Source organism: Arabidopsis lyrata (genome assembly GCF_000004255.2).
Source record: "Arabidopsis lyrata subsp. lyrata unplaced genomic scaffold ARALYscaffold_6, whole genome shotgun sequence".
Lineage (NCBI taxonomy): Eukaryota > Viridiplantae > Streptophyta > Magnoliopsida > Brassicales > Brassicaceae > Arabidopsis > Arabidopsis lyrata.
The window spans coordinates 24,609,547-24,624,171 of NW_003302550.1; the positions used below are offsets into that span (position 1 = coordinate 24,609,547).

The 14,625-nt window shown below is 32.1% G+C and overlaps 3 protein-coding genes and 1 long non-coding RNA gene across 4 annotated transcripts; 3 read left to right on the plus strand and 1 right to left on the minus strand.

The window, feature by feature from the left end:
- The first annotated feature begins 1,539 nt into the window (after positions 1–1,539).
- LOC9308991 (auxin-responsive protein SAUR32) lies at positions 1,540–2,411 on the plus strand. The gene has a single exon (XM_002872876.2). The coding sequence runs from the start codon at positions 1,801–1,803 to the stop codon at positions 2,167–2,169; it is 369 nt and encodes a 122-aa protein (XP_002872922.1). The 5' UTR covers positions 1,540–1,800; the 3' UTR covers positions 2,170–2,411.
- A 2,148-nt stretch (positions 2,412–4,559) lies between these two features.
- On the plus strand, positions 4,560–5,372 carry LOC9308992 (pectinesterase inhibitor). Its single transcript, XM_002872877.2, has 2 exons — positions 4,560–4,906; positions 4,997–5,372. The coding sequence occupies exons 1-2, from the start codon at positions 4,683–4,685 to the stop codon at positions 5,289–5,291; spliced, it is 519 nt and encodes a 172-aa protein (XP_002872923.1). The 5' UTR covers positions 4,560–4,682; the 3' UTR covers positions 5,292–5,372.
- A 3,575-nt stretch (positions 5,373–8,947) lies between these two features.
- Positions 8,948–10,166, minus strand: LOC9308993. The gene is made up of 3 exons (XR_002331527.1): positions 9,562–10,166; positions 9,304–9,457; positions 8,948–9,176 (listed from the first exon to the last, which is right to left on the minus strand). It is a non-coding gene; the product is annotated as an uncharacterized LOC9308993 (long non-coding RNA).
- A 406-nt stretch (positions 10,167–10,572) lies between these two features.
- LOC9311078 (transcription factor bHLH14) lies at positions 10,573–12,308 on the plus strand. Its single transcript, XM_002872878.2, has 2 exons — positions 10,573–10,992; positions 11,135–12,308. The coding sequence occupies exons 1-2, from the start codon at positions 10,735–10,737 to the stop codon at positions 12,161–12,163; spliced, it is 1,287 nt and encodes a 428-aa protein (XP_002872924.1). The 5' UTR covers positions 10,573–10,734; the 3' UTR covers positions 12,164–12,308.
- The last annotated feature ends 2,317 nt before the right edge of the window (positions 12,309–14,625 follow it).

Here is a 14,625-nt window from a genome sequence, read left to right on the forward strand (position 1 = left end):
ATTTATAACTTGTAAAACCTTATAAAAAACTTGTAAAACCATATAACTTGTAAAAACCTTATAAAATAGCTTGCAAAATCTTATAATATCTTATAAATACCTTGTAAATACGTTGTAAAACCTTTTAAAATACATTGTAAAACCTTATAAATACCTTGGAAAAAACCTTTAAAATACCTTGTAAATTATTTTTCCCGCCAAAAATTTAACGCCAAAAAAATTGCGGAATCACTTTTCCCGCAAAAAAAAATTTTTGGCGGGAAAATTTTTTGGCGGGAAAAAGTTTTACGGGAAAATTTTACAAGGTATTTTAAAGGTTTTACAAGTTTTTACAAGTGTTTTGGCGGGAAAAATTGCGGGATCACTTTTTCCGCCAAAAAATATTTTGTATTTTGTGGACCTAATTTTGTTATATTTCCTTATATATTTGTGATATCTTTTATTAAAAGAAGGGTAATTTAGTCATTTTGTACATAAAAAGGGGTATTTTTAAAAATGGACAGTCAAAGGGAGCATTTTGGAAAAGGGATATTAAAAAAGGGGCATTTTTGTGAGTCTCCCATAAATGAATCGTCTTTGGAGGAGAAATAAATCTACAGTACAAACAATAACAAATCAATATTGCAATTGACACCACCAAGAATTTCACTTTATTCTTGATGTGTTAGCATATTATTGAGTCGATTTAAGACTATTAGGCTATTAGCGAAGGAAAGAAGAAAGTAAAGTCGTATGGAAAATACTTTTTGGGAAAGGCAACATGTGTAAGATTCCAAATATGTAAATCAAACGCTAGTTTTTTACTAATTGACTAATTGTTAATATGAAACCTGTAAAACAGACGAGATGACCCACCAATCCACTTTTCACTGGTTTGCACGAACCGAAAATTGCCTACCACTGACTAAACCACGAGTCCACGCCTGTTATTGATATCTCCATGGGATAAATAAAAACAAAATTGTGGCTTTTAACATTTCGTTGCATGAGTAGATATTCTACACAGATATTCTACACTAGTTGCATGAGTAACATTTCGTTACTTTGATGGATGTCACACAGCTTTTTTGGGAAATTTCTCAAAATCAACTACCATACTACTACCCAGCGTTCGATAATTAAAATCAAAACGTGTACATCGTATCCTTATATAATTAGCACTAGTAAATATATACACATAAAATATATATATATATACACATACTGTATACAATCGGAGTAGATGCGAATTTTAATTACAAATATAATCACGATCAAGTACATGTGTCATCATCTCCGTTAATCTAGGGTTAGCTGGATAATTATCATTTACGTTTTGATGATGACAAAAAGGAAAAAGAACAAAAAAGTACATAATAATATATACACATATGATAAGATTAAAGTTTGTTTGATGAGTGCATAAATTTCAAGTAAATTATATTCGATATTTTATTTAAAGTTATAGCATTAATGATTCAAATTCGGTCCAAATAAGAAAAAATAAAAATAAAGTAAATTATGCGCACTCCAACTTTGCTATATTATACAAGAAATATCACCTTCTCTTTAAAACCAATTAAAGAGACGCATCTTCAAAGCAAATGACCAACAGCTTACCAAAAAAAAGCAAATGACCAACAAGCGACTTCACCATCCATCTCTTACAACCCTCCAAGAACCCTGGTTATTTTCCTTCACTTTCTAGGCAAAACAAAAACCATCTTCTAGAGAAAATAACCAACATGGGAGAGACAGAAACCATGGCAACAAACTAACTAAACCATATATATTATCTATACTAATATATATTATCGTCCAATGGGTAGCGGAGACAAAGTCATGAGCCACTGGAGCTTCCACATCCCACGTCTCCATCATCATGAACATGATCATGAAAAGGTACCAAAAGGGTGTTTGGCAGTGAAGGTAGGACAAGGAGAAGAGCAAGAGAGATTTGTGATTCCTGTTATGTACTTTAATCATCCTTTGTTTGTGCAACTCTTAAAGGAAGCTGAAGAAGAGTTTGGTTTTTCTCAAAAAGGGACAATCACGATCCCTTGTCACGTTGAGGAGTTTAGGTACGTTCGAGGATTGATTGATCGAGAAAACACTAGATTTCTCGGTAATAATCTCCTTGATCATCACCATCATCATCACAACCATCTCATCCGGTGTTTTAGGGTTTGATACATATATATTGTTCTGGCTGTTTTTTTAATAGATATTATACTTATCTCATGTGCTGACTGTAGGTAAATCTTGGTCTTCATTTCATCTTTACCTTATTGTGTGGCTTGTTGTAGTTGTTGTTGTTGTTGTTCATATCTATATGTCTCATGATGAGTAATTGTACGCTTATGTGCCAGATCGATCATGAAAATTTGAAAATTATCATTTTGTGATAATAATAAAATAATTTTTATGTTGAACAATATTTACTACTCCCTCTGTTCCTAGTTATTTGATGTTTTGGGTTTTTTACTTGTTCCACCAAGATTGATGTTTTGTAAAAACATCATTATTATTTTTGTTTATGACCAATAGTAGAAGGAAGGAAGTAAAACTAATATTATTAAACTAACAAAATAATAATTAAAAAATATAAAAGTTACTTTTTCTTAATTTGTGTGTAAAACTAAAACATCATTGTTTTAGGAACAGAGAGAGTATACTCAATCTCTTCTATGAGTTTTCTTGTCAATCGAAATTTTACATTTTTATTAATTCCGAAATTTGGGCTGAGGTTCAGCGAATCTTCAGATTATCAGAAAAGACTTTAATTTGGCTTTGCCAACTATTTTACAGTAGATTAATCATTTCGACAAGGAAGTAGGATACCATCAATATAACTTCTATGTTACGTTTACGTTGATAAGGATATGTGAAAACGAAGTTTCTTTGTATTATTGATCAAGTAAAGAAATTTATCCACTAAATCTTTAAATTCATCTGACCAGCATTTACTTACGTTTTTGTTGTCTACGCAATTGTTGTTCATTAAATCTTTACGGTCACAAAAAACAACCTCATGATATGCCCCAAAAACTTTAATCACACACTTGCAAAAAAAGTGAAGCAAAATCTACCTTAAATATGCAATTATGCATTGGTCTTCTCTTCTTAATTTTGTTTCAAGTACGTATATCCGAAATTTTATTTCGAATATAATTTTTCGTAAGATTCTTTAAAGTAAAACAAAATAGTGATGGATTATATTGAAGAATTTTGAAAGTGGAAAGAAATGGACGAGAGGCTTTGACCATTTGTATGGCCAGAACAGCAATTGGTTTTAGATGCGGTAGGAATTATTCTTCGTTAACCCAAAAACATGTTTATAAGTTCATGGGCCTTTCTACAAAAAAGAAAAAAAAAAGTTCATGGGCCTAAATTTTCCAGAAACCTTGTTTCTTTTATTGCTTTTGGGTTGAATAAATTAAAACAATTTTGCACGCACAAAAAAAAGGTTAGTCTCTTTATTATAGACGCATTGTATAAACATGTCTATGGGCCTATCTTTAGAGCATCTCCAAAAGGACCTCAAATTTGAGGTAAAACCTTAAATTTAACTTCAAATTTTTTTTTATTTTGCAGAATAGTCTTTGCTTTTGATTATAATTACAAAATACCATAAATTTTTTATAAATAACAATAAAACACATATTAAAAATATTATAAGCAATATTAATTAGTAAGATATTACGTTATAAAATAGAATTGCACAAAACAATAATAAAACACACAAACGAAATCATAAAATAAAGCTAAATTACCAAATTATTGAACCTAAGTATTTCCGTAATGCTTCTATGATCAATCCATGTATTTCGAAGAGTTAGATGAGTCTCTTTATTTTTTATTTGTAGATTATGAGATACTAATTGTTGAAATCAAGTATTTTCGTTTATTGCCATAAAATTTTAAGGCTTAATATGTTAAAATAACAAATTAGTCAAAGTATTTATAAGATAGAAATAATTGTGAAGACCAAAATGCAAATAAAAAGATGAAACCTCAAATTTGAGGTTTTGAATAGTGAGACCTCAAATATGAGGTTTCACTATTCAAAACCTTAAAATTTGAGGTTTTGAGGTTGCCTTTGGAGAACCAAAAACCTTATATTTGAGGATTTGAGGTCTCCTTTGGAGATGCTCTTAAGGAAGTATTCAATATTCATCAAAGCTAAATAATAAAAAAATCTACACTGAAGTTTATATTAAACAATCATTTTATTTGAAATTTATTATTACTTACAAGTTACAACTACTAATAAATAGACAATTATTTACTTACTTTTTGTTAATTAATTAGAAAGCCATCATTAATTACCCTACTGGCATATTTGCTAGCTATAAAACATATTATTACAATGTCTAATAATATCCATATGTCTATTTTTTAAATTTTATTTTTCAAAACAAATAACTTAAAACATATATTAAAGTTAAAGAGATCACAAAAGATATAATGTATAAATTATAATTAAAAAAAGAGAGCTGTGATCTGCTTTCTACCAAAATGAAGTAAAATAAGACAGCAGTTTGCATTTGAATGGTCAGTTGAAAAAGGTAAAACTAAAGAGGTTAAACAAGTGTATGTACGAGAGATAACTCATGACCAACCACAGTCCCATATTCTTAGTTTAAATAGGCAATTCACACCCCTCAAAAAGAAATATAGTCTATAATCAAATCACACTTAGCATGAAGAGGATGATCAAGTTTCTGCTATTAACACTTGTGGTGATCTCTCCCATATCGATATGCGCCGAGAAGGACCTGATGATAAATGAATGCCACAATGCAGACGTCCCAGCCATATGCATGCAATGTCTTGAATCCGACCCAACCTCCATTCATGCCAACCATTTAGGCATAGCTGCCATCGTCATAAACTGTCTCGAATCCCACCTCCATATCATCACCAAGCAAGTTTTCACTTACAACCAAATATATATTATATGACCAATATATAACAATATCTTCTAATATATCAATTTTTTAAAAAAATTGTGTAGCAACATAACAAATCTATCGTCAAAGAAAGATAAAGGTGAAGTGAAAACAGCTCTGGAGGCTTGCAAAAAGGACTTGTCGACGAATGCAGCTACAATACTGTCGGAAGCCAAAACAAGTCTGAAAACCGGTGATTACGATAAAACCAACCGATCGATAAAGCTTGCGCTTGGCTTTCCCCTGGGATGTCGATTCAATCTCAAAAGTGTCAAGTTCACGTCTCCCCAACTATTTAGTCAAATCAATATCTATGCTCAACTCTCTGACGCTGCTATGAGGATCATTGATCGCTTCTAATAACTCCTTATTGTTATCTATATAACTCAACTTCGATCAATGCTTACCTCAATTTAAATATATCATTTCCTTTTTTTATCATGCGATTTCATTTTTTCTTTTCATGCATGATTTCATTGACGTTCTCAATTCTCAATGCTTAATTAACTTGAACTAGGCCTGGGCGTTTGGATATTCGGGTCAATTTGGGTTTAGTAGATAGGGGGTAGGGTTTAGTGTTATATATTAAAAGAGTTAAATATCAGTTTGGGTTTATATTGTTGACGAAGTTAGATTTCGGTTTGGGTTTAGTATGTAGGGGGTAGGGTTTAGTGTTATATATTTAAAAGAAGTTAAACATCGGGTAGAGTTTATATTTAAAAGAAGTTTGGGTTTACTAGGTAGGGGGTAGGTTTAGTGTTAAATATTCAAAGAAGTTAAATATCGGTTTGGGTTTAGTAGGTAGGGATAGGGTTTAGTGTTATATATTTAAAAGGAGTTAAATATCGGTTTGAGTTTAGTAGGTAGGGGGTAGAGTTTAGTGTTAAATATTTAAAGAAGTTAAATATCGGTTTGGGTTTAGTAGGTAAGGGGTAGAGTTTAGTGTTATATATTTAAAGAAGTTAAATATCGGTTTGGGTTTAGTAAGTTCGGGGTAGGGTTTAGTGTTATATATTTAAAAAGATTTAAATATCGGTTCAAGTGTTTGTCATGTTTAAAGAAAAATGGACGGTCTAAGTGTTTGTCATGTTACACTATTACTCCACATGGTCAAGTCTAAGTGGACAAGTTAACATGGACCCAAACTACAAGTTAACATGGACAAGTTAACTTGTCCAATTAGACGTGACCATGTGGAAATAACTGATTCTCATATGCGAAGTAAAGTGATCTTAGCTTAGAGGTTCAACGAAACATCAATTTATCAAGCTAGAATCAATTGAAAGAAGTTAAATTTCGGTTTGGGTTTAATTTGTTGACGAAGTTAGATTTCGGTTTGGGTTTAGTATGTAGGGGGTAGGGTTTAGTGTTATATATTTAAAAGAAGTTAAACATCGGTGTGAGTTTATATTGTTGACGAAGTTAGATATCGTTTTGGGTTTACTAGGTGTAGGGGATATGGTTTAGTGTAATATATTTGAAAAAAGTTAAATATTGGTTTGGGTTTAGTATGTAGGGGGTAGGGTTTAGTGTTATATATTTTAAAGAATGTTTTAGGATAGACCTTGTATACAAATATAAAAAGCGAACCGTTTGGACAAGTGTAAATGGACAATTTATATTGGATAAATTATTTGTTGAGTTTTCTTTCAATTTGCAAAGATATCTACCTTCAAGACAATATGTTCATGCCACGAGAATATGACATTATGGTCATTAGCGCGTGGACATCAAATATGTGTTTGTGTAAGAATTTCTGGAATAATAGAAGAAAGTGATACACATGTCCACAAGGGCATAATCTCACGACGATAAGTTGTTTGCGTGATCAACATTTTGTGGCCTTGATGAGATAAGATGTAGATGGTGAAAAACTGAGATGAAGGCGTACAAAGTAGCTAGAGAAGATAGCAAAAATTTAATGACTAATTTCATTCTGTATCTTGAAGCATGAGTTATATAGACTAGAGTTAAATGTGATAAGCACTAGGAAATCTAGTTGTATTAAGGATTCATAGAGTCTATATATGATTATCTATGATTAACTATCTATGCTTGTGAAGATTCGTGAAGATTAGGATTTGGTGTTGAATTTTTAGGGTTTGAGTTTAAATTTAATTTTTTGTAAAATTAACTTTTAGGGTCTAGTTTTTAAAGAATTTCTAAATGTTTGAAAATGACTACATGTGCTATAATAATCGGATGGACGGAACTTCGTGGACGACGATCATAAATTTAAAGTTAGAATATGCGTTTTAAATATTTATTTAAAAGGTTTAGAAACCGCCATGTTTTGGTTTCTTTTAGAATATATTGATCTAGCATTCAGGTTAATTGAGCTTTTTTGCAAAAACTTTGTAGGTTGGTTAATCAAGCTTTAACATGTTTTGTCTTAACTTGGGTTTCATATAACTTGTCGTATGTATTTTTACAAAGTGTTTTATCCATATGGACAACAGTTAATGGTCTGGTGCATCCAACAACATCCATAAACAATTTTGGACATGATTACGTAAATAAAAAAATTGTAATTGATCCATACAACTCTAACTATGTGGATGGTTACTTGTAAAGTGTTAGATATCGGTTTGGGTTTAGTAGGTAAGGAGTAGGGTTTAGTGTTATACCTTTAAACCGACCTTTCATTTCGTTTTATGTTTAAATTATTGACAAAGTTAGATATCGGTTTGAGTTTAGTAGGTAGGGGATAAGTTTTAGTGTTATATATTTAAAAAAAGTTAAATATCGGTTTGGGTTTAGTAGGTAGGGGTAGGGTTTAGTGTTATATATTTAAAAGAAGTTAAATATCGGTTTGAGTTTAGTAGGTAGGGAGTAGGGTGAATGTTATATATTTAAAAGAAGTTAAATATCGGTTTGGGTTTAGTAGGTAGGGAGTAGGGTTTAGTGTTATATATTTAAAAAATATTAAATATCGGTTTGGGTTAAGTAGGTAGAGGGTAGGGTTTAGTGTTATACATCTAAAAGAAGTTAAATATCGGCTTGGGTTTAGTAGGTAGGGAGTAGGGTTTAATGTTATATATTTTAAAGAAGTTAAATATCGGTTTGGGTTTATTAGATAGAGAATAGGGTTTAGTGTTAACTATATTTAAAAGAAGTTAAATATTGGTTTGGGTTTATATTGTTAACGAAGTTAGATATTAGATTGGTTTACTAGGTAGGGGTAGGGTTTAGTGTTATAGATTTTTTAAAAAGTTAAATATCGGTTTGGGTTTAGTCTTATATATTTAAAAGGAGTTAAATATCGGCTCGGGTTTATATTGTAAACAAAGCTAGATATCGGTTTGGGTTTAGCAGGTAGAGAGTAGGGTTTAGTGTTATATATTAAAAATAAGTTAAAAATCTGTTTGAGTTTAGTAGATAGGGAGTAGGGTTTAGTATTATATATTTTAAAAAAAAGTTAAATATCGGTTTGGGTTTAGCAAGTAGGAGTAGGATTTAGTGTTTTAACCTTTAAACCGAACTTTCATCTCATTTAAGGTTTATATTGTTGTTGTGACTGAGACACTAAAGATGGTGGATAGGATTTAGTGTTTAACCTTATTCCACAATAATTCCTAAAGTCATATGAACATAACCATAGGAATGATCCTATATTTTACATCTCTTAAATTAAAATGGTTTAGCTCCACAAACAGAGACACGATGGCGAACATATCTAAACATTGTTCACCAAAATAAAATACAAGAACACCTTATAAGTTGGCGAACATATCTTCGAAGGGTAATGGACTGATTCCTATGATTGACAATACGCAAGTACGCGTTCATATATGACATTTAGGAGTAGAGGTATATCCATGTAACATCGAACAAATGGATATAGTGTAAGAAATGACGGTGTATCCATCTAGCGGCGACCAAATGGATATGCATTTTAGTGTTTTTTCGTAAACCTATCTTGACATACAGAAGCCACCTTACCTACTATGTACTTAAGCAGACGATCTAATAGATCGGTGTCGCCGATTAGCTTCCTCCGTTTTTGACCTCAACTCTGACATAAGTATCAAGTATGTAAAAGAAGTTATATATCGTTCCGTGTTACATATGACCATACACTCATCCAATCCAAACCAATATCTCAAGATTCTTATCAAAGGACATCATTCTCCACCGTAAGATCAAATTCACCATTAACCCTACCATAAGCCCATACAGCGTGACACACTAGATTAACCAAATCAAGATCATCGTAGCCTCCATTGCCTCTTCATTTGTCATTACCTGTTAACATCATTTCAGTAATCAGAAAAAAATGGTCTCATAACACTTAGTTAACAAGAGATGAATAGTTTCATCCGAGAGCAGAATCGATCTTATATTGTAATATATATAGAGAATGTGCCATTACCTTCCAAATGCCATCACTGGCCACGAGAAGAACATCTGTCTGGCTATCTACAGTGGCTTCTTTTATGTCAGGTTCTGAACTCAAGTGTGTCTTAAGTCCCTTATCTCAAAAGCATGAGACACAGCTAATTGACCATTCACCCGAGGAACATCACCTATTATTAGACCACATCCACAAAATCCATGTCAACAATCATTCGATATAATCAACTGAACAAAACAATGATTAAAGACACACACTATCAAATCAGTTCTTTACCTGGTAGATTGGATACAAATCCACCTCTATCTTCAACATGTTTGGTCTTAGCTTGGGTTTCATGGAACTTGGGTTTCATATAACTTGTGTTTGAAATAAACAGAAAAAAATTGAGTAGAGACAATATCAAAGAAACTTACAGTTAGAATTTTGAGAGTCCCAAGGATGAATGATCATCTTCTTCCTGGGTTTGATTCCCCTTTGGCGTTAAACTTCACAGTTCGTGGATTTCGAACTCGAAGATTGTGGATGACCAGAATCGCGTGGCTTGGAAGACGACAGATCGAAAAATTTATGAAAAGATTATATATGATATATTCAAGATCTGTGATTTTCCATGGAAGGGGAGAGAGTTAATAGAGATTGTTGTTTTAGAGAAGGAGATTTAGACGAAGAGAGAGACTTTTTTCTCATCAGATCTGACAACATAAACACGATCTTCACAAACTCCATTGTTGCTCTCACCAAACATACTTAGCACTCATAAAATTCCTCAACTCGCCATTTGATTTTTGTTTGAATCATACTTGTATGGATTTGTTTTAGAGAGAGTGATATAAAGTCTTGGCTCCTTGTGGAGACGAAGAGAGAGATGTTCTCATCAGATAACATAGATAGAAGAAACAAAATTATGATTTCCTTTCTTTCATCTTAGCCATAGATCTTAATATGTATTTTTTTAATCCAATGGTCTATACTAAAAAGCACTCAACTACACTGGTTTGTTTCTAAATGTGTTGTTGTCGAACACGACAGATCGAGTTTGTTTTACGGAGGGGCAGAAGCGTCAACTTTCTCCCCAAAATCATGATGAAGTGCCTCTAGTTTTTAAAGTGTCTAAAGTGTAAGAACTTTTTCTATAAGTGCCTTAACATGCAAATCTCCCTTTTTTATATAAATCCTAAATGATATATTGTCTATTTCATCAAAGTTGGACCACACTATACGATAATTTTTCTTCTTATAACGTTAAAGAAGGAAAACAATTCAGTTTTCACGTGACTAATATTGGAATATTTATCATAAACTTCAATTCACGAAAATCATTAATGAAAATTTGATATTACTTATCGAAAATAAACTTATTTTCTTGTCCTTTAATATATTCTTCTCTATTAATTTAGAATCTTATTCATCGTTTTCTACTTGTCTTCTCTTTGGTCGGGAAAAGAAATGTATAATCTCACTTTCTCTCCATCATTGTCCTCTTCTCCGCTCTCTTTTACACAACAAACTCCAGCCATAGTGTCCTCTTCTCCGGCGGATCTAGCACTTCAACAAAAACTCCGGTTTGTCGTGGAAACCTCACCGGACCGATGGGCTTACATCATTTTCTGGCACAAGATGTTTGATGAACCATCGAACCGGTCTTACTTGGTTTGGGTTGACGGTCATTTCTGTGGAAACAAGAACAACAAATCCCAAGAAAATGTTCATTTTCTTTACCTCTTATATATGTTTTCTAATCAAAATATCCAAAATTTCTTTTATCTAACTTTATAAAAAAATTCTATTAAGAAAACCATATAATTTTTCTTACCCTTGATTTTTTGTTTTTGTTTCTTTCTTTAAGTATACAACTAACAGCATCGAGTGTGAGCTGATGATGGACGGTGGAGATGATCTGGAGTTGTTCTATGCCACATCGTTTTACAGTGAAGATGGATCGCCGAGAAAGGAAATATTCGATGAATCTTTGGTTTGGCTAACCGGTCTCGACGAGCTCCGGTTTAGCAACTACGAGAGGGCTAAAGAAGCCGGTTTTCACGGGGTACACACATTGGTCTCCATACCCATCAACAATGGCATTATCGAACTTGGTTCGTCTGATTCAATTATACAAAACCGGAACTTTATAAACCGGGTCCAGTCGATATTTGGGTCGGGTAAAACCCCAGAACACACTAACCAAACCGGTTCTGATCCTAAACCGGCGGAATCAGATCACTCAGAAATCGGAAATCGACAATCGGGATCGGAAAGAAAACGGAGGAGGAAACTTGAGACGATGGATGTAGCTGTGGCGGCGGAAGAGAAACATCATCCGCCTGTTTTGTCCCACGTGGAGGCGGAGAGGCAACGGCGAGAGAAGCTAAACCACCGGTTTTACGCTCTACGTGCCATCGTACCAAAAGTGTCACGAATGGACAAAGCGTCACTCTTATCCGATGCCGTTTCGTACATCGAAAGTCTTAAATCCAAAATCGATGATCTCGAAACTGAGATCAAGAAATTGAAGACGAAAATGACGGAGACAGATAAATTAGACAATAACAGCAGCAATACGTCTCCGTTTTCCGTTGAGTACCAAATCAACCAGAAACCTTCAGAATCAAACAGAGTCTCTGACTTGGAAGTGCAAGTGAAGGTCGTCGGATACGAAGCCATAATTAGGGTTCAGACAGAGAATGTGAACCATCCAACGTCGGCGTTGATGAGTGCGTTAATGGAAATGGATTGCCGTGTACAACACGCGAATGCGTCGCGCTTGAGTCAGGTTGTGGTTCAAGATGTTGTCGTTTTGGTTCCAGAAGGATTAAGATCCGAAGATGGGCTTAGGACCACACTTTCCCGAAACCTAAGATCACTGAGCTCAGTTTAGTCAATTACGAAATTAATTAATTATTTCTTTTTTATTAATAGACTATCGTATTAAGACTTTGATCTAAATTCCAAAGCAGGAAACAAAAAGTACGTATCATTACTTTTATATGTAACGAGTAATGACAATGTTATTTTCATTTATCTATATATGATTTTAGTTATATTAACTAATATTTTTTTGGATGAAAATGTTTAGACAAGTTCATCAACCAAAAAAATGTTCATACAGTACTAGTCTAGCAGGATTAATTATGGTTACAAATCAACGCCACATGTCTATAATATTTATGATATATGTAAACGTATATCGTTTCCAAAAAAAAAAAAAAAACGTATATCGTTTCTACGTTTAAAAAAAAAAAAAAAACTAGTTTCTACGTATAATTTAACATTAATTATCACAATGCGGTGCGGTCCCTTATTCACTGGCTATAAGTATAACAATTTTGTTTTTTTTCATGACGTCAACATGGGATGGGATAATAATTTTTTTTTTTTTTTTGGTAAAATAATAATTTTTGTTTTTTTTTCGAAGTTTTGTTTAACTTGATGAGTATTCGAAAACACAAATCCTTCTAGCGAGTAATGTTTTGTTGTTTCATCAAAAGTTTGATCTCGTTGTAAACTTATACGAGTACTTTATTTCTACTGTTTTTTACTTTATTTCTCTTACGCACTGGCATGCTAAGCACAAAGTGTTTGGTATGTTATCTTATTAAAAACACGATTCAATCTTTACAGATGGTATGAGAGTCTGAGAGATACAACAATATCTATATATGCTGTTAGTTTCTCAAATTTTGACCGTACATCGTACAAATTTTTAATAGATGTAGAGATTATATATATATTTTTTTCTTAAAAAGAAACTCATTAATTGATCAGTTGGAAATATTATAGGCTGAAACCATTTAGAAGACGGAGGAATTATAGACAAACACACTTGTCCTATAATGTTAGGACCACAATTCAGTGAAAGCTAGTTAACACCAATAAATCAAGTCAACTACGTAATGAAGTATTAATTATTGTTGGACGTACTGTTATATTAAGATATTGATTGGTTAATTTTGGGAAAAAATATTAGTACAATGCAAATAAAAATACAGGGTACAATAATGTAGAGAGAACAAAAAAATGGTACAATAATGCAAAGAGAAGAAAAGGGTACAATAATGCAATTGCATTGTATCTTTCTTATTTTGTTTGCTAATTAATTACTAATTGCAAAAAATGTTTAAAATGTTTTATTTTTTATGCTTGAAATGTAAGCATTCTGTATCCAACATTCACATAGAAAACACAAGATATCAATTTCGTAATGGGACAAAAATGTTTTATTTTCTTTAATGATCATGGTTTTAGATTTCTTCTAAAAGAAAATATGCTACGCAACAAGTTAAAACGTGTCTATGTAGGTAGTTAAGGAGCATGGGGTCATATGACACCCATAAAATTTTGAAATTTAGTTAATTTTTGGTTAAAAATTTCAAATTGACACCAACACACTAAGTAAATTGACCCCTATAATTATTATTTTTACATTTTGACCCCCATAAATACCAGTTCTAGCTCCACCACTGTATAAACCTATGATATTTCATATATACGATATAGTTTTTTTTGTTTTAAAGAGATATACGATATTAATTGTTTCGACCTTGAAATTAAGGCCTTGAATGTTTGGTAGTTTTTGAAAGAGTTTTTACTTTTTGTTATTCAAAAACTTATTTAACACCAATCAAGTTTCTCAAATTTTGGTTTCTCTACAATTTAGAAAAACTTTTTTGTTGTGATCTTCCATTCAAGATTTTAGATTTTTAGTTCTCCTATAATCTAGGGAATCTAGTTTTTACTCTCTCTACGTTATTTTTCTCAAAAACCAAAAACTATTTTTTTGGGGTTTCTAGAACAAAAAATCTAATTACAAAATCTACTAAAATCTAAAATCCAAAAACTAGAAACAAAATTCAGAAACCAAATTAAAAAACAGCATCCATTCATGGCCTAAATTTCTTTGACAGAAAGTCAGAAACAATTATCTTTCACATGGTCCCTTCTCCTATTATGCTGCTGCGATGTAACGAGGTCCACATGCAAAAAGGCCATATGCAAAATTATGCCCGGTTCAGTTATATTTAATTCTAGGTTATGCCTTATTTAGAATGGTATTCAACATAAAATTATACTATCATAGTAAATACGTGTTTGTCTTCTTCTTCTTTATAGATGTTCCACTTTATAAAGAGTTTGACCATTTTAACCTTATGTGCATTTGTACCTTTAGCACATTCTAAAACCTGATTTTGAGCAAAAATAACATAATTAAAAGTTAAAACGAAATTCTAACAAAGTTTTTTTGAAAAATATATATTTCAAAATTTGAAGAAATATGCTGAAAAATATATATTTCAATATACATATCCAATGGTTAGTGTAAAGTAAATTAAATATTCAATA

Coding starts and splice junctions, on each gene's coding strand:
- LOC9311078 (XM_002872878.2), top strand. CDS start 10,735: ATGTATAATCTCACTTTCTCTCCATCATTGTCCTCTTCTCCGCTCTCT. Junction 10,993..11,134: donor ACAACAAATCCCAAGAAAAT/GTTCATTTTCTT, acceptor TCTTTCTTTAAG/TATACAACTAACAGCATCGA.
- LOC9308991 (XM_002872876.2), top strand. CDS start 1,801: ATGGGTAGCGGAGACAAAGTCATGAGCCACTGGAGCTTCCACATCCCA.
- LOC9308992 (XM_002872877.2), top strand. CDS start 4,683: ATGAAGAGGATGATCAAGTTTCTGCTATTAACACTTGTGGTGATCTCT. Junction 4,907..4,996: donor CACCTCCATATCATCACCAA/GCAAGTTTTCAC, acceptor AAAATTGTGTAG/CAACATAACAAATCTATCGT.